At 36.7% G+C, this 21,358-nt stretch overlaps 1 protein-coding gene across 1 annotated transcript in view; it reads right to left on the reverse strand.

Annotated features, from left to right (window-relative positions):
• ADAMTS20 (ADAM metallopeptidase with thrombospondin type 1 motif 20) overlaps positions 1-21,358 on the reverse strand; it is a gene marked incomplete at its 5' end in the record, with an annotated part of 201,711 nt that overhangs the window by 150,701 nt on the left and 29,652 nt on the right. The window contains one exon of the mRNA XM_080811885.1: positions 5,556-5,815. Within this exon, the coding sequence (XP_080668011.1) occupies positions 5,556-5,815 (260 nt within the window). The remainder of the gene's footprint in view (positions 1-5,555; positions 5,816-21,358) is intronic.

Consider the following 21,358-nt stretch of genomic DNA (forward strand, 5'->3'; position numbering starts at 1 on the left):
CAATACCCTAAATCTGTATAAATAAGTGACTATATAATTCATTAACTAAATCAGAAGACTCCTGAGCATGAAAGGTGGGTGCTTTTAGTAATTACTCCAAAACAGGCCTAAATCCAGAAATGTACCAGACAACAGATTTAAGTAGGTGTATGTATAGGACATATTTGTATAGATCCATCACTAGGTCTAGAATTCTGTTCCATGGATACTGCCACCACACCTGCTCAAAAGGGATGTTAATGTCAGATCAGTAACTCTCACAGCTGTGATCTTACATTCCAAATTTGCTAAAACAGCTCTCTCTCGGTAATAGCCTTATCCTTTTATCCCCATAAATACATTTATAACTTGAAATATCATTTCTCCCAGGGGCGCCTGGGTGGCTCAGTGGGTTAAAGCCCCTGCCTTCAGTTCAGGTCATGATCCCAGGGTCCCAGGATTCAGCCCCACATCGGGCTCTCTGCTCAGCAGGGAGCCTGCTTCCCCCTCTCTCTCTGCCTGCCTCTCTGCCTACTTGTGATCTATGTCAAATAAATAAATAAAATCTTTTAAAAAATAAATATCAGCCACAGCAACTTCTTTCAAGATATGTCTCCAAAGGCAAAGGAAACAAAAGCAAAAATGAACTTTTGGGACTTCATCAAGATCAAAAGCTTCTGCACAGCAAAGGAATCAGTCAACAAAACAAAGAGGCAACCCACGGAATGAGAGAAGATATTGCAAATGACAGTACAGACAAAAGGTTGATATCCAGGATCTATAAAGAACTTCTCAAACTCAACACACACAAAACTGATAATCCTATCAAAAAATGGGCAGAAGATATGAACAGACACTTCTCCAATGAAGACATACAAATGGCTATCAGACACATGAAAAAATGTTCATCATCACCAGCCATTAGGGAGATTCAAATTAAAACCACATTGAGATACCACCTTACACCAGTTAGAATGGCCAAAATTAGCAAGACAGGAAACAACGTGTGTTGGAGAGGATGTGGAGAAAGGGGAACCCTCTTACAGTGTTGGTGGGAATGCAAGTTGGTGCAGCCACTTTGGAGAACAGTGTGGAGATTCCTTAAGAAATTAAAAATAGAGCTTCCCTATGACCCTGCAATTGCATTACTGGGTATTTACCCCAAAGATACAGATTTAGTGAAAAGAAGGGCCATCTGTACCCCAATGTTTATAGCAGCAATGGCCACGGTCGCCAAACTGTGGAAAGAACCAAGATGCCCTTCAACGGACGAATGGATAAGGAAGATGTGGTCCATATACACTATGGAGTATTATGCCTCCATCAGAAAGGATGAATACCCAACTTTTGTAGCAACGTGGACGGGACTGGAAGAGATTATGCTGAGTGAAATAAGTCAAGCAGAGAGAGCGAATTATCATAAGGTTTCACTTATTTGTGGAGCATAACAAATAACATGGAGGACATGGGGAGATGGAAAGGAGAAGGGAGTTGAGGGAAATTGGAAGAAGAGAACCATGAGAGACTATGGGCACTGAAAAACAACCTGAGGGTTTTGAAGGGGCAGGGGGTGGGAGGTTGGGGGAACCAGGTGGTGGGTATTGGGGAGGGCACGTATTGCATGGAGCACTGGGTGTGGTGCAAAAACAATGAATACTGTTACACTGAAATTAAATAAATAAATAAATAAATAAATATCATTTCTCCCAATGAAAATGAAAACAATGGTCCAAAGACTTTGGGATACAGCAAAAGTGGTTCTAAGAGGGAAGTTTATAGCAATATAGGCCTACCTCAAGAGGCAAGAAAAATGTCAAATGAACAATCTAACCTTAAACCTAAAGGAGCCAGAGAAAGAAACAAAACCCAAAACCAACAGAAAGAAGGAAATAATAAAAATTAGAGCATAAGTATAGAAATTTTTTTTAAAAAGCAGAAAAGATCAATGAAGCCAGGAGTTAGTTCTTTGAAGGATCCACAAAATTGATAAACCTCTAGCCAGACTCATCACAAAGAGGACTCAAAGTCACAAATGTCACAAATGAAAGAAATACCAACACCACAGAAATACTAACAGTTGTAAGAGATTATAAAAAATTATATACCAACAAATTGGACAACTTAAATGAATTCCTAAAAACATATAACCTACCAAAACTGAAGCAGGAATAGAAACTTTGAACAGAATGATTCCCAGCAATGAAATTGAATCGGTAATCAAAAAACTCCCAATAGGGGCACCTGGGTGGCTCAGCGGGTTAAAGCCTCTGTCTTCAGGTCAGGTCATGATCCCAGGATCCTGGGATCAAGCCCCACATGGGGCTCTCTGCTCAGCAGGGAGCCTGCTTCCTTCTCTCTCTCTCTGCCTGCCTCTCTGCCTACTTGTGATCTCTGTCAAATAAATAAATTTTAAAAATCTTAAAAAAAAAAAAAAAAACACCTCCCAATAAACAAAAGTCCAGGACCAGAAGGCTTCATGGGCGAATTCCAAATATTTAGAGTTTATACCTAGTCTCCTCAAACTATTCCGAAAATCGAAGAGGAAGGAAAACTTGCAAATTCACTCTATGAGGTCAGTATCATCCTGATATCAAAACCAGATAAAGATACCACACAAAAAGAGAACTACAGACCAGTGTCTCTGATGAACATAGATGCAAAAATCCTCAACAAAATACTAGTAAACGGAATCCAACAACAACAACAAAAATCATTCACCACAATCAAACAGGATTTACTCCCTGGATACAAGGGTGGTTCAATATTCGCAAATCAATCAATGTGATACACCATATTAATAAGAATAAAAACTATATGATCACTTGAATACATCCAGAAAAAACATTTGACAAAGTAAAACATCCATTCATGATAACAAAAACAAAACAACAACAACAAAAAAAACACAAAAACATCCTAATAAAGTAGGTTTAGAGAAAACATACCTCAACATAAATAAAGGCCTTATACGAAAAACCCACAGCTGGGACACCTGGGTGGTTCAGTTGGTTAAGCATCTCACTTCAGCTCAGGTCATGATCTCAGGGTCCTGGGATCAAGCCCGATGTTGGACTCCCCACTCAGTGGAAAGTCTACTTATCTCTCTCTCTCTGCCCCTCCCCATGCTTGTGTGCTCTCTCTCAAATAAATAAATAAAATCTTAAAAAAAAAAAAAAAGAAAGAAAAAGAAAAAGAAAACCCACAGCCAAAATCATACTCAATGGGAAAAACAGAACTTTTCCTCTAAGATCAGGAACATGACAAGGGTATCACACTTTCATTCCCTTTATTCAATGTAGTACTGGAAATCCTAACCACATTGATTAGACAACAAACAAAATAATGAGCATCCAAATTGTTAAGAAGTAAAACTTTCACTACTTGCAGATGTGGTGATACTATACACAGAAAACCCTAAAGACTCCAAAATACTACTAGAACTGAAAAATGAATTCAGTAAAGTCACAGGATACAAAAATCAATGTACAGAAATGTGTTCCATTTTTGTATACCAGTAATGAAGAAGCAGAAAGAGAAAGAAAAGAATCCCACTTATAAGTGTTCTAAAAACAAAATATCTAGGAAGCTTAACCAAAGAGGTGAAAAGCTTATACTCTAAAAACTAAAACATTGATGAAAAAAGTTCAAGAAGACCCACACAAATGCAAGGCATTCCATGCTCATGGGTTGGAAGAACATTGTTAAAATGTCAATACTTCTCAAAGCAATCTACACATTTAATGCAATCCCTATCAAAATACCAATGGCATTTTTCACAGAGCTAGAACAAGCATCCTAAAATTGCATGGAACCACAAAAGAATAACCAAAGCATCTTAAAAAGAAAAGCAAAGTTAAAGACATCACAATATCAGACTTCAGGTTATATTACAAACTTGTAGTAATTAAAGCATAAAAATAGACATGTAGATCAACTAAATAGAAAACCCAGAAATACATCCACAACTATATGGTCAATTAATCTTCAACAAAGCAGGAAAGAATATCCAATGGGAATTTCTCCCATTTTTCCCAATGGGAAAAAAACAGTCTCTACAACAAATGGTGTTGGGAAAGCTGGACGACTACATGCAAAAGAATGAAACTGGATCACTTTCTCACACCGTGCACAAAAATAAGCCCAAAATGGATTAAAGACCTAAACGTGAGACCTGAAACCATAAAAACCCTAGAAAACAGACAGCGTTTCTCTGGCATCAGCCATAGCAACAAGTTTTTTTTTAGAGCTGTCTCCTAAAGCAAGGGAAATCAAAGCAAAAATATACCACACACACACACACACTAAAAAAAACACAAAGCTTCTAAAAAAAATTACAAAGCTTCTGCATAGCAAAGGAAACAACAAAATTAAAAAGCAACCTATGGAATGGGAGAAGATATCTGCAAATGGCATATTCAGTATAAAGAACTGATACAACTCAATACCCTATAAACAAATAATCCAATTTAAAAATTGGCAGAATATATGAAAAGTATTTCTCCAAAGACATCCAGATGGCCAACACATGAAAAGATGCTCAACCTCACTCATCATCAGGGAAATGCAAATCAGAACAACAAGGCGATATCATCTCATACCTGTCAGAATGGCTAAACTCAAAAACACAAGAAATAAGCGTTGGTGAGGATGTGGAGAAAAAGGAACCCTCTTGCACTGTTCGTGGGAAGGCACACTGGGGTAGCCACTGTAAAAAATAGTGTGGAGGCTCCTCAAAATGTTAATAGAACTACCCTACAATGCAGTAATCACACTACTGGGTATTTACCCAAAAATAGAAAAAAAAAAAAAGTAATTTAAAGGGATACATGCACCTCTGCTTACTGAAGCATTATTTACAATAGCCAGATTATAGAAGCAGCCCAGGAATCCACTGATAAACGAATGGATAAAGAAGAGGCAGTATATATACATATACAAATGGAAAATTACTCAGCCATAAAAAATGAAACCTTGCCATTTACAACAACATGGATGGAGCTAGAGAGTATAATGCTAAGCAAAATAAGTCAGAGAAAGACATGTGTCATATGATCTCATTCACATGTTGTATTTAACAAAACAAGCTAAGGAAAAAAAAAAAGAAAAACCAAGAAACGGACCCTTAACAGTAGAAAACTGACAGTTACCAGAGGGGGAGGGGGAGGAAACAGGGGATCGGGATCAAAGAGTACATTTATCACAATGAACACTGAACAATGTATAAAATGGTTGAATCACTATACTTATTCGCCTGAAGCTAATATAACATTATATTAACTACACCAGAATTAAAAACTAAAAAAACAAAGTATCATTCGCCCCAATTTCTGATTTGGCAAGTGTAACAGGAGCAAAATAGCATCCCCTTCCTTCTATGCAGAAATAAGAGGGTTTAAAAATCAGATTCAAGGGGCAAAAGATCAGTGCTACCAGGATCTTCCCTTTACCAAGGGATAGAAAGCATTCATGTGATAAAGAATAATTCACATGTTTTCAGTAAGTGTTTTCAGAGATTTTCAGTAAATGTGAAGAAAACGTTAAACATCTTAGAAAGTTTAAACAACAGGTTTACTTACAATTGACATTAGAGTTAGTACATAGTGCTGCAGATTCTGTCCATGATGATGAACCATTTTGGCATCAGCTGTAACCATGACTTCCACATATCTTGGATAGGATAAGAAACGTTTTTTCCTGGAATGTAATGGACTTCTTTCATCTTCCAAGGATTTATTTTTTGAAGGGTACCCTAGAGCCATTTCCTTCTTTACATTAAGATCTTCGTTCATGTTGCTGTTGTTGTGAAGGGGTAAAGTGGTCTGCTTTATTTGACTTTCTAGGGGGAAAAGAGAATATAATGCAGAGCCATTAAATTAGATGGGACTAAAAATATTGCACAAAAATTTAATACATACACATCTGCTTCCAATGTGAAACACAAGGATAAAAAGAAGTTAAACAGTGTTATGCAGCAGTATCATGAGGATTACTATTCCTAGTAATAAAATGTTCATTTTCATAGATTGCCCTAAGAAAAACCAAACTCTAAGTTTTTTTTTTTAATTTTTTTTTAATTTATTTATTTGACAGACAGAGATCACAAGTCAGCAGAGAGGCAGGCAGAGAGAGAGGGGGAAGCAGGTTCCCTGCTAAGCAGAGAGCTTGATGTGGGGCTCGATCCCAGGACCCCGACATCATGACCTGAGCTGAAGGCAGAAGCTTAACGCACTGAGCCACCCAGGTGCCCTAAGTCTTTTTTTTTTTTTAAACAGCTATGGCTGTTCAAGTCCATTTATTAACCACTGGGTTCATAGAAAAAAATCAACTCATTACAAAGTAATCACATTTTGAAGACAATATGGAGAAGCTTTTGTTAGACTTAAGTGAATATCACCATAGACAGAAAAATCAAACCATAGAACAATGGTGGCTTTTTGAATCCAGAAAGTTAGATGTAGACATAAATTTTATAATACTTGATTATATAAAATACCCAATAACATGTTTATGTTTAAATACAGCATTCAAATTATTCAACATTAGAGATTATTACAGAGGTGATATTTAAGTCCTATGCATTCATAGAAACTAATTATTTGTGCTATTAGAAAAAAAATTATAAGCAGCATAGGTGCTTGTCCTTTGTCCTTCTCCATTTTTCCTCTCCTCGTTTTTCTCTTTTTTTTCAGACAACTGTTTTGTGGAAGTATTTTCAACGGAAGAGTACACCAAAGAATCAGTTAAGAAAAAAATCAAAGGCCCTGGAAATTACTCAGACTTAGTTGTACTATAAAGATTAGACAAATAAAAAACTATTACAAAAATAATTTCCTTTTAAGTAAGCAGCGACCCTATGCTTGTAAGAAACAAGAACATTGTTTCCACAGATTCCCAAACCCTCCTACCTTTTAATATTACTGTGTGCTTAGGTTTTAAAAGTCACTTCAGTGGGAAATTCTGAATTTGGCAAACTGAGTATATGGCCCTAAAATTTTGTCCTAAAATCTTTCTCCATGACCACTTAATAGATCTTGGAAAAGAACTCAGACATAATTTGTATATTATAAATTATATATATTGTATAATTATATAATTATATATGATTACATACTATATATATGTTATATAATTATATACAAGTCTCGGAGTTATTAGGAAGAATGTAAATATACAGATTTGTTCATCTATTTCACGTAAACATTGATGCATACTCTAAACATTTAGAAACTGAAGAGCCAACAGAACTCATAAAGGTTACACTGTAGTAGGAAGACACAACAAGTACACATATTTAAAGATAAATTTCAGAATAATTTTAAGTGCTTTGAATTAACAATTCAACCTAGAGGCAAAAAAGTGATTCTACCTACCCAAATGGCTTAAATTTGAAAAACCAATAATACCAAGTGTTAGAACAACCACTTTGGAAAACTACTTGGCAATTTCCAAGTTAGACACATGTCTATGCCACCCCTGCAAGTCTACAAGATACATACCTAAGGAAAATGTACATCAACAAAAACATTTATATAAGACTGTGCATAGCAAGACCGGCATATAAATCAATGGAACAGAATACAGAGCCCAGAAGTGAACACCCACATATATGGTCAAATGATCTTCAGCAAGGGTGCCAAGACCACTCTATGGGAAAAGAATGGTCTCAACAAGAGGTGACGGAAAAACTGGACATCCACATGCAGAAGAATGAAATTGGAGCCTTATCTTATGAAAACTAACAAATGGATTAACGACCTCAAACTCCATAAATCCTAAAAGAGAACATGGTAGAACAGTTTCATGACATTTGACAAGGATTTTTTGGTTGGATAAGACACCAAAGCACAGTCAACAAAACAAACAGGACGACCCCACGTTTTAAAATTGTATCAAAGGACACAACAGAGTGAAAAGGCAACCTACTGAATGAGAGAAAAGATCTAAAAGTCCTTTTTTCCTGAAGAGGAGAAGGAAAATGCCTTCCTTGCATCTGTTTTAAGGGCTTTTAGTTCAAGTAAGTCCTTTGCCAAAGTGGTATGGATCTTGGATTGGCATATTCTGCCATCACAGACCATAAGGTTTCCAAGGAATAAACTAGATAATCCAATGAAAGCTACTAGATCAGTACTCAGTAAATGGTAGTTATTACTTTTGTTATTACTAATTATATTAAAAAATTATGTGCTGTTGACGGACACATGCCCTTCAAGTTCACTTCTAAAAAATTGACTGTAACTGCTTTGTTTAGGAAAAACAGTTGGCTGTTTTGTTGCTAGGTTTATAAAGTTAAAAAATGCCTATTCATACGGTTGTGTTGTGATGCGGCTGAAATTCTGGAGGCAGAAGCTCTGTGTGATTCTGTTTGGCGATCACAGTGCATTGTTACCCAAGCCTGCAGCAAGTGGAAAACGAAGTTTTTCATTCTCACTACTTTTGGGGAGTAATTGACAAGTGTTTCACAATTCCTAGAGCTGAGTTGCGTGTACCATAATTCCCTGATTTAAACAATTTTTCAGATAAATCTCATAAAATGGGTAGCCTTAGTTTTAGGGTGATGGTGATCTGTAACAGCAGCTGCATTATATTTTGGGGTTTATTATTATTATTTTTACTGAAGACAAATGGCCTTCCGTAGCTATTGAGGCATATTTCTACTCTCATAAATCTTGCTGTGCCAGGTTCTAGATCATTTGCTTAGCTGATGCTTTGGGAAGCCCAAGGGGAAAGCACTGATTAGGCTTTTTCAGGCTGAGGGTCCTATTTGGCTACTTGGCCAGCAGGAAAGCCTTCATTTTTTCATTAGGGAAATTACTGGCAGCAGAATCTGCCTACTTGTGATCTCTGTCTGTCAAATAAATAAATAAAATCTTTAAAAATAATACTATTTATGGACTGAAAAATGTAAGCTCCATGAACCCACTGTTCTTTATTTTTTCCCCTGAGCAAGATAATTACATTCTATTGGAAATACAGGAATGGTAGGTATCATAAATCCAACTCCCTGAACAAGTAGAGATATAAATATATATATGCATATATATATACACACAGGAGGGGGTTTCAAAAGTCTCCTCCAACTCCACAAAAAGAGCCCTATTCAAACATGGGCCAAAGAAGTGAATAGATATTTCACCAAAGATAATATATGAATAGTCAATAAGCATGTTGACAGTATATTCAACCTAATTAGAAAAATTCAAATCAAAACTATAGTGAAATATCACTCCACACCAATTAGGATAGCTACTCTAACTTAAATGTTGGCAAAAATGTGGAGAAATTAGAATCCCTGCACACTACTGCTGGAATTATAAAAATGGTACAGCTACTACAGAAAATATAAAGGTGCCTAAAAAGATTACAAGTAGAACTACCATATGATCTAGCAATACTACTTCTAAGTATATACTCAAAAATATAAAAAACAGGGTCATGAAGAGATACATGCACACCAATGTTCATTACAGCATTATTCATAATAGCCAAAAGGTAGAAGCAACTCGAATGTCCATCAATGGATAAATGGATAGTGAAATGTGGCATATACATACTATGGATTATTCAGCCTTAAAGGAAATTCTGTTACATGCTACAATAGGGATGAATCTTGAAGATGTTATTATGCTAAGTAAAATGAGCAAACAAACAAAAAAAGCTATATGATTTTACTTACATGAGGGGTCTAAAATAATTAAAATCATAAAAAGTTGAATGGGTGGTTAGAAGGGCCTGTCCGTTTCTCACTGCCTGAGAAATCTCCTAAAGTCTGCCCAAGCTTGGACCTAAGAAACCAGGTATTTCACTGGCTAGCAATAAGTAGGTAAAATGGGAACACAAACCAATTAAGGAAGCACTGTGCTCTGAAGTAGTCAGACTGAGGAGGAGAGTAAGCAAGCATAGAGGGTTCTGTGTAGACTAAAGTAGCAACTCCAAATTAGAAGGCAAACATTAAAGGAAACAATACAACTATTAATAGGAAATGCAAAAATAAGAAAAAGATAGGATAATGGGGGAGGGAAAAAGAGTCCCTACAACAAAATTACAAACTTTCCAATCCAAAGATCCAATTCTGGAGGAGTTTTTTTTAAAAGGAAAAAATAGCCCATATCAAGATCCCATAGACATTAACAAGTATTTATTATAAGCAACTTGATGGAAACAAATTTATAAATGTTTTCTAGAAAATTCTTGGAAAAACACAACTTATCAAAACTGACCCATAAAGAACTAAAAAGCCTAAAGAACCACATAACTTTTAAAAAATTGAGTCCTAGGGTGCCTGGGGAGCTCAATCATTAAGCATCTGTCTTCCACTCCGGTCATGATCTCAGAGTCTAGGGATCGAGTCTGCTTCTCCCTCTCCCTTTGCCCCCCCTCCCCACCAATCATGTTCTCCTCTCAATCTATCTCAAATAAACAAAATCTTCGAAAAATAAAAAATTTTTTTAAAAATTGAGTCCTAATCAATTTTTTCCAAAAATCCTACCTCAAATGGCTTTATCACTAAATACTACTAAATATTTTTTAAAAGGCACTACTTTTTCCAATAGTCTAAGAACTACAAAAAAGAAAACAATTCCAAATTTGCTTCATAAGGTTCTTAGAAGATGCTGTAACAAAATACCTTCATAATTTTGGTTAAAATTTTTAAAAAGGATTCCTTAGGACACACACAATACTAAGCATAAAAACTATTCATTTGATAAGACTGAACTTGTGTTTACTAAAAAACACCATTATGGAAGAAGATATTTGCAATATATGTAAACAAAGGGCTTATATACAGATTATATAGTTAATCTTAAACCAACAAGAAATAAAAATAAGGGAGACAAATACTTCACAATAAATAAAATCCAACGGTGATATATGAAATGATGCCCCCCAAAATTGATACTCATTAAAATACAAATTAAAACACAATGAAACATTTTATGCCCCCCCCAACAAAAAGGCTAAAATGAAAAATACTGGCAATGACATGGCATGGTAATAAAATGCGGGGCACCTGAACATCCCATATCCTGCTGAAGACACTGAAAATTGGCATATTCAACTTGGAAAAATTTCCCCAGGGCAGCAGGGAACTGGGATAGGTCATAGAGCTTAGTGCCAAAGAGATAAAATTGTTTACTTTTAAATATCAGACATAAGTGTATATATAACTATTTAAATATAAGCATATTACCAAAGAGAAACAGATACCAGAATTTCCAATTTTAAAAGGAAAAAACCATGGTAAGTAAAGAAATATGAAAAAAGAATCAGAATGTCAATATGAAACACAAACAACACCTAACACCTTCTGCTTACTGTCAGTCAAGTGCTCTTCTGGTAAGTTTACTTATATTAGTTCACTTAAACAGCACCATAAGAGATAGGTATTGTTAACTCCATATTACAGATGAGGAATCTGCAACATAGAGATTAAAAAACTCACAACCACAATCAATCACCAATGGAGCTGCAAATAAAAACAAAAGGAACAAAACTAAATAGACCATTTATCATAATAGCACATTTATCATAATAGCAGTGAACAGTTTAGATTTGCCTATCAAAAACAAAAGTTTCACAGAATTAGGTCAATAAAATCCAGTCGTATGTTAAATAGCACATCTGGGATTCAAATGCTGGGAATCAGTCTCTTCAATAAATGGTGCTGGGAAAACTGGACAGCCATATGTAGAAGAATGAAACTCGACCATTCTCTTACACCGTACACAAAGATAAACTCGAAATGGATAAAAGACCTCAACGTGAGACAGGAATCCATCAGAATCCTCGAGGAGAACATAGGCAGTAACCTCTTTGATATCAGCCACAGCAACTTCTTTCAAGATATGTCTCCAAAGGCGAAGGAAACAAAAGCGAAAATGAACTTTTGGGACTTCATCAAGATCAAAAGCTTCTGCACAGCAAAAGAAACAGTCAACAAAACAAAGAGGCAACCCACGGAATGGGAGAAGATATTTGCAAATGACAGTACAGACAAAAGGTTGATATCCAGGATCTATAAAGAACTTCTCAAACTCAACACACACAAAACAGATAATCCTATCAAAAAATGGGCAGAAGATATGAACAGACACTTCTCCAATGAAGACATACAAATGGCTATCAGACACATGAAAAAATGTTCATCATCACTAGCCATCAGGGAGATTCAAATTAAAACCACATTGAGATACCACCTTACACCAGTTAGAATGGCCAAAATCAGCAAGACAGGAAACAACGTGTGTTGGAGAGGATGTGGAGAAAGGGGAACCCTCTTACACTGTTGGTGGGAATGCAAACTGGTGCAGCCACTTTGGAGAACAGTGTGGAGATTCCTCAGGAAATTAAAAATAGAGCTTCCCCCTTCTACCCAATACAGCTCCTCATGGAAGCCCCAGCACTGCCAGGCATAGCCCAGAAGCCTGGTGGGTCTCCAGATCCCAAGGGAACTTTGATGGACCACATGACTGATGGCCCTGCCTAGCAGGGGCCAGGACGCTCACCCAGCAGCTGGGCTGAAGCCCCCAATGCAGTTTCTACTTGGTTCAAGGAACTGGAATCATAGCTGCTGTCCCTAAAAAAGCTGCTTCTCTGCTGATGAACAAACCATTTCCCCCATAAAAAACAGCAGACAAAGTACTGAAAAGCCCTAACACAGACCAAACTTCAAGACCGGTATATATTAGGGCTCAGTGAACTACCTGCTTAAGTCAGGTTTAACGAGATGACAATGCTTTAATCCTGCTGCTTAAAAAAACGGCTGAAGTGTGCGAGTCAAGCTTCCAGCCTTTGTGAGAACAGAACAGCGAATGCGATTTCATCATTCTCAAGGGACGCCGTGGCCTGGCGGGTCTCAGCACCAGGATTCCAAACACTCGTGCTCCTGCCGAGTTTCAGAGCCACGGAGGACGGGAAGACAGCGCTGGGCCCGTGGCGTCTCCAATCCACACCCAGGTGATGCCAGACAAATGCATTCACTTTGAAACAAGCCTACTTTACTGCCCGACAGGGAGAATGAGCCGGGAGGCCTGCAAAACTAGGATCCTACGTATGCTGTTTTACCATAATTTATGGGACAGTTTTCCTACTCAGAAAGTCAAGACTACGGATGTTTCACAAAACACAGGCACACAACGTCAGAGGTTTTGGCCGAAAGCAAGTCTTCAGATGATCTGGGTGCGGATATTTCATTGTTATGGGAAGGGCTTAGAGGAGTCTGACAGAATTCTCTAGTTCTCTGTGAATTTACACTTCTTCAGCTAGAAATGGCTTCGGGATCCGGGCACTTGAGAACCAAGAGAGAATAAGACAATCGTGGGCACTTGCTCTCTGTTTAATGAAAGCCCTGAGCTCCCCGCAGTAAGCGTGTGCTGGAGGTGGACGGGGAGCTTCCGAGCTGCCAGCCACATTTCGGTGTTGTCACAGCACGCCCTGGTCAGCCTGCTGTCGTCCCCAGCCTTCCAGCCACTTCCTCCCCACGTGGTGCCGCCCATTAGAGTTTTATTAACCAAATGCTTGAGGGTTTGTGTATATTTATGTTACCTCCTCTTCTCTCCCTTCTGTTCTACCCGGGCACATCGGGGAAAGAAAAAAAAGTTACGATAAACTTTAATAAAAACAAAATTAAAATGAAAAAAAAAAAATAGAGCTTCCCTATGACCCTGCAATTGCACTACTGGGTATTTACCCCAAAGATACAGATGGAGTGAAAAGAAGGGCCATCTGTACCCCCAATGTTTATAGCAGCAATGGCCACGGTCGCCAAACTGTGGAAAGAACCAAGATGCCCTTCAACGGATGAATGGATAAGGAAGATGTGGTCCATATACACTATGGAGTATTATGCCTCCATCAGAAAGGATGAATACCCAACTTTTGTAGCAACATGGACAGGACTGGAAGAGATTATGCTGAGTGAAATAAGTCAAGCAGAGAGATTCAAGTATCATATGGTTTCACTTATTTGTGGAGCATAACAAATAATATAGAGGACAAGGGGAGATGGAGAAGAGAAGGGAGTTGAGGGAAATTGGAAGGGGAGGTGAACCATGAGAGACTACAGACTCTGAAAAACAACCTGAGGGTTTTGAAGGGGCGGGGGGTGGAAGGTTGGGGGAACCAGGTGGTGGGTATTAGGGAGGGCACGGATTGCATGGAGCACTGGGTGTGGTGAAAAAACAATCAATACTATTATGCTGAAAATAAATAAAAAAAAATGAAATGGGAATATTCTTAATACTTTGTCAAAACAAATGAATTCAGAAGAAATATAATTTCATATTCCATCAACACACAACAGTATGAATGCATCTTGTCACTAAGTTTAAAAAGTGAGAAAAATTAAATAGAACCTACTTCTTGGTGGCTTATAAACTCAATATACACTTTTATAAATACATATGGATATACAGAAAGCAAGATGATGACATACATGGGATTTAAAATGCTGGGTGCCTCAGGTGAGGGGAGGCAGGTGAACAAAATGGGAGGGTGGGTAGGAGTGGAATTATGTGGCTGCATATGGGTTGCTGTCCAAGTCCTGCATTTCATGTTGATTCATAGATTTTTAAAAAAGAATTTAATTAAAAAAATATAAAGACTGTATGCGCACAAGCGGGGGAGCAACAGGCGAGGGAGAAGCAGACACCCTACTGACCAGGGAGCCCAATGCAGGACTCAATCCCAGGACCCTGGGATCCTGACCTGAGCCAAAGGCACATGCCCAATTGACTGAGCCACCCAGGTACCCCAATTTTTTAATTAAATTCTTAAATAGTAATATACCAAACTAGTAGCTATTAAAATAAAACATCTCTCACTACTATCATGTACTATTGTTTTGGTAATGCTACCTAAAGCAGTAAGACAATAAAATGAAATACACAGTATGAATATTAGGAAGAAAGTTTTCACTGTTTATTTAGTATATAAATGGCTTGTATAACTAAAATCCCAAGAGACTCAATTTAAGACTTCTTAAACTAACCTCAACACAGGAATAACTGAATGAGACATTATTCAGCTGTTAAGAAATGAATTAGTTCTGCATGTCTAATATAGAAGGATATCCATGTGTTTTTAAGTAAAAAATTTAAGTGTCAGTGATATGTACAGTATAATCTTATTTTTGTAGAAACTTCCAAGGATACAAGTATTTAGCCATACAAATTTACATAATGAGACAAAAAGGTATGTAACTATACACCTCAAATTTCTAACACCTCAACATAGAAGGTGGATAGAATTATTTTATTCTTTCACATCTCTGTGTCCATTAAACCATTACAATAAACTTGTTTTACTGGAACTTTTAACCATGTTTTAAAAACAGCATCTACAACTTTTACAGGCTAAAACACTTCATCTCATTACATTTTGATATTCATAATCAAGCAGTGTAACAAATGATAAAATGACCTTTCCAAACATCCAAAGCTCATTTGACAATTACATCATCTTTAGGAAATGCTTATTTTTATTTATGTTCCAAGTCAAATGCTAAAATGATGTGCATCCTTTATTAATAGCAAGTGTATTAGGACCCAAAAATAATTTAAGGCAAATCATACCCATCAAATCAGGAACATCATGCAATGGATTATTTGCCCACTAGAACATAAAATATTTAACTATATCTGTAAATATAACACTTTTTTTTAATAGTATAGTGTATTGTAGAATACAAGGAAATTGTTAAAAATAATCCCTAACATAAACTACTAAAAAATTTACTGTTAAAAGTAAACAAGAAATGTAACTAGAAACCCATAATTCTACATAAACACCCTACTGGCACTTTGTATTCAAATTCTATAAAATAATTCATTTTCTTTTCCTATTCCTAGGTTTGCTCTATTAATATGAGTAATAACTTCCTAATATGCACAACTCAAGCTAAACCAAGCCCTTCCATTGAGTTCTTCTTGTCCTTGTACCCTTTGTATCTGGTCACCAAGCTTTGCCATTTCTCCTTCAAAATTTTCCTTGTTTTGTTCCTACTGTCAACAGGGTCCATGTCTCTAAACTCTTCTGGGTCCTTCACACCTTAAAATATTAGAATCATGAGGGTGCCTGGGTGGCTCAGTGAGTTAAGCCTCTGCCTTCAGCTCAGGTCATGATCTCAGGGTCCTGGGATCGAGCCCCACATTGGGTTCTCTGCTCAGCGGGGAGCCTGCTTCCCCCTCTCTCTCTGCCTGCCTCTGCCTACTTGTGATCTCTCTCTGTCAAATTAAAAAAAAAAAAAAATTAGAATCATGAATGCAAAAATAAAGTCTCCAAAAATGGCCCCACCAGCTTCAATCCCTGTCCCACCCCCTTTATCCTTCATTCACATACAAAAAATTCATTTTCAGGAGCATCCTATTTATCTCAAATTACCACTGATCCACATTGACCATAAGTCCAAGCTCTTCCTCACAGCCCGCCACTAAACAATGTTGTTCAGCACTATCGGCAAGCTATAAGCTCTTTAAACACTAAGAACACTACAGAGCAATAGGTTATGCCTTGTGTAAGTTGTCAACAAATGCTCATGGAGAAAAAAAAAATTAGGAAAAAGGATGGATAAAAAATTGGGAGAGAAAGGGAAGAAAGGAACACACTGAGAGGCAAAAGGTTTGTGAGACCAGAAATTCAAGGGTATGATTAACTCTAATTGTGATGTACAACAGCAGCAATTCAAAGATGGAGAGATTGCTTTTGATTTGCCTGAGAGCAAGTGAAATATTCACTCTGGTCTCTACAGAGCTTAGAACTGATACTAATGCTTTGTATTTGGCCACATGAACAAATGTTCTACTTCTCCAACAGCATGTAACTGTTTTGAAAATGAGCATAAAAATCCAATGAAGCTTATTCTGGATTATCTGCATTTAAACCACTTGTTCAATGGCCAACAGGGTTCCCAGTTCAAATAATTCTGTGTGCCCTAAGTAGTGATCATATCAGATATTGTGAAATCTAACTTGTTTCCTCAGGATTTAAACTCTTCTGGATTATATGTTCTATTGTGCCATGCTATGGAGTTTTGTTATTAATCCAACTATGAACAGTAATAAACCTAGTAAGCACTAATAAGAAGTAATTTACCATGTACCAGATACTGGTACACTTCACATAAGTTATCCCCTTTATTATTAATTCTGTAAGGTAGATACTATTAGTATCCTCATTTTGTATGTGAAGAAAGGGGAACACAAGAAGGTTAAAGTCAACTGTCCAGGTAACAGGTAATAAAATATAATTCTGAAACATTTTTTAAAACATTAGTTTTCAATACAAAGACTCATGAAAATCTATAGTCTCCATGATTTGTCAATTTTAGAAATCACCACCACCCTTATAGAATTACAGCACATAACTTATAAAGTATTTTATAAAGCTTTATTTCAAAGAGGTTCCCCAGTTAATTAGAACCCCACCTACCAGTAACAAATATGCGGATTATGGACTTGCCCATGACCAGTCGAAACTTGAGACATAAAAGAATCATTACATCACTAGGACTCACTGCATCCCTGAATCAGTTTCTATTACAGTGCATATTTTTAAAACAGACATGTGACACAGGTTACACACCATTTCAGTAGCCACCAATCAAGTGGCATAACAAAGAAATGAATTCAGATTTCCTCAATATCAATTATTACATTAGAATTCCAGATCACATGTCTCTTCAAAAGGTCATATGTGGTAATACGTGTAGAATGCTAAGAATTTAGTAACCAGGGTCATAATGGAAAATGCTGTCTCCTACAAAACTAAAAGAGGAACTAGCTAGTCATATTCATGAAAATATGGGGTCTAGTCCTTCTTGAATTACAGAATCAGAGCTGAGTCAAATTTGAATATAGTCATTCAGCTCTACCGTGCATAGACCTGTGACAGATCCAGTACTGCCCTTTCACTCTAGAGGCTCTGAAAGAAAAAAAGAACACTGGAAACCCCCAAACTACTCCCTATTAATCCTACACCCAGGAAATTCTAGTTCCTTCTGCTATGAGGGCTGACAGGACAAAGAGCACACAAGTCAAGCATTAGAGTAAATACCTTTTCTTCACCGACAGTCTCAAGAAGCCACCCCATGAGTTCACTCCAAAGATTTAGAAGACAGGTTTCCCTAACAAGCTGAACCAGGAGCTGAAAACAGGTACACATTCATTCATAAATTCCAAACCTTTAGGATTATTTTTCTTGGAAAGGAACACGCACTAGTGGTCTCTTTTGAGCTTTTGGCATCCCAATCTTTACACTTGAATGGTGTAGAAAAACTGTGTAACCCTTTGCGTTTTATGAGTGCTTTTTCTACAACTTCAAATCCTGTCCTTTATCAGAAATTCTAAGCCAAGTGGGACTAAGATAAATAAGCCAAATGATGCAAGTGTAAGAATACAGAGGGACAACTATGCACATGCCAATATGATATTCCAAACTCCTACCCTATGGCTTCTTGAAGGGATATTTGAATATCGTGGAAGTTAAATTTATACCCTAGCATCTGAAGATGCAAATAAAATAAAATGTTTCATTCCTTAAAGAAAAATCACTTATTCAGAACTCACGTTGAATACTGATCTCTAGTGTGTTTTTTCGCAAGTGTGGCTGAAGTTAGAATATAGCACAACACTAATAAGACTGACAAGAGTACAGAATTCTACCTTATTAATCTTATCTTCCTACCTTCAGATGAACCTTCATAGCAATCCAATTCTAACCCATATCCACTTGCCATGTTTTGTTTTGTTTTTCTGAGAGAGAGGGTAAAGAAGAAGAGGGAGAAAGAATCCCAAGTAGGATCCACACCCAACATGGAGCCCAATGTGGGGCTCAACCTCATGACCCTGAGGTCATGACCTGAGCTGAAATCAAGAGTCAGACGCTTAACTGACTGAGAGCCACCTAGCCACTCCACTACTTACCATGATTTAACACATAACCTATTAACTGTTGTCCAAACTTTAGAGGAGTTACTCTGGAACTACAAGATTTCCCACATTATTGGACAGTCGGCCTTGTGCCTGTGGAATCATTCCAAAAATTCACTGAGGTCATTTTAAGTACTATTTTAATACCTCCCAAAATGCATTTAAAGTGGGCATTTGCAAATATTATAACCTCTATTTGCTCTACCACAATTCAAGTGTTGATATAATACTTTTTTCTACACTAGTACTAACTTGTTCAAAATATTTGAGTATTTCCTACTAGTTTGTTTTGATTTTTTTATAATAAAGTTATAACTCATAAAAATCTAAAAGGTAATCTAACTTTATACTTTAACTCATTCTTGTCAGCTACTCTGGCCATTTTAATTTATTCCTCCTAGATCTGTCCTTACTGAAATAGCTTTTGACTAAAAATAGAATTCTCATGTGAAAGTCTTTTAATCTTTGATATTTGCTTAAGAGTTTTTAAAAAGAAAATACCAATGGTATTTTTCAAAGTAATTTTAACATTAAAAAACTTAGGTCTAATTAGAGCCAGTCACTGAAAAGTATTAATCATAATAGTACTTAATATCTGTATTACGGAATTAACCTTTATTCATATAGCTTTTGTCAGCTTTTACTAAGTCTGCTAATTTTCATTGGTTCAGGGGAAATCAAACTTTGAAGTCATTGATAAACTGAATTCTGATTTTCAAATAGGTATTTATTTCACGGTACATCTCAGAATTTAATCGATCATTGCATTTTAAAAAGAAGGTTTTTTTGTCAATCTTAATATCAGGATGTTAATCTAACATCTAGGTATATTTATATACATGCAAAAAAAAGTTGTAGACTGCAGACTAACAGGTCACCATGAGAGAGTTTTATCCCATCAGTTTTCTGGCTCTCTTCCAAGAAAGAAAAGCCCAAGAAAGCAGCCTTCTTGGGGTAGGTCCAAAGGTCTGGATATTCTCCACATGAAACAGTGTATCTGTCGCCTGACCTGGCAATGGGCCCAAATCTTACTTCAGCAGTAATGATCTTCACAAAGAGTAGAACACAGGCGGGGACTGGCCAAGAGCATGGACCATGCTTGTGCAGTTTCCCCTGCATTTGTACTCATTGTGAGAACAGCCCAATCTCATGTCTCCAGGTCTTTAAATAGGGCAGCAATACTGAATCAGATTCTAATTGCAAATAATTAAAGTCTTTACTTCCTTTTCATGAGGAATTATCACATGGGTAAGCAGTAGAGAGCCAAAGATTAAAATGTACTTTACTAAGCATTTGCAATTAAATTGTGTTTGGTAGACCAAAGGAAAACTGTAAAACGAGCTATATGGTTGATTAGTAATCTAAAACTATAGATAGAAAAATTTACATTTATTGCTCTCCACAAGTCTATTGAGTTATTTTCACTTTAGTCAGTACATCTGTAATATTAAGTGAACAAAACAAAAATGATGACATCCTTATATAGCTCACATACTATGATACATCATTTTAATCATTCCTTTCAATAGTCCATCTTCTTGCTTTCAGCGCAAGGGAAAAATTACAAACCAAAATGACTCATGAACACACATACAAAAATTCTAAAGAAATTACCAAACCCAGTATGGTAAAAACAAACTGCCGTATCTAGTCAACTTTGTTCAAGAAATTCTAGCCAGTACAATAAAATAAAAGGTTGAAAGATTGGAAAGAAATAGCTGTCTACATGATTGTTCACATACAAACCCAAATCGTCAACAGATAAGCTATTAGAATATATGATCAAGGTTGCTGAATATTAAAAACAAAATTTGCCTGCATTTTTACGTAGAAAAAAATGAATTTTTAAAAATTATACCAATTAAAATAAAAAATCTCACCCAATACTCACTAACAAAAAGACACACAATAGGGGTGCCTGGGTGGCTCAGTGGGTTAAAGCCTCTGCCTTCGGCTCAGGTCATGATCCCAGGGTCCTGGGATCGAGCCCCGCATCGAGCCCTGCATGGGGCTTTCTCCTCGGCGGGGAGCCTGCTTCCCTTTCTCTCTCTCTCTGTGTGCCTCTCTGCCTACTTGTGATCTCCATCAAATAAATAAATAAATAACTTAAAAAAAAAAAAAAAAGACACACAACACCACTATAAAGATGTATGAACTATTATGTGGGAAACAGAGGATATACCATTTTGATGGGTTAGAAGACACACTATAAAGATATCACTTCACCAAACTGATCTCTTGATCAATAAAATCCAAAATTCTTTTTCCTTTTGCAGAAAACAACATCCTGATTCTAAAATTTATATGTAAATGCAAAGGGTAAATAACCAAGACAATCTTGACCACGTTAAGTGCTGCTTCTACCACATTTGAGAACTTAGAGTTTGTTTTAAATATACTATGGTTGTAGCACAATGAATAGACCAACAGAAGTCCAAAATATGTCTGCATATAGG

Source organism: Martes martes (genome assembly GCF_963455335.1).
Source record: "Martes martes genome assembly, chromosome: 8".
Lineage (NCBI taxonomy): Eukaryota > Metazoa > Chordata > Mammalia > Carnivora > Mustelidae > Martes > Martes martes.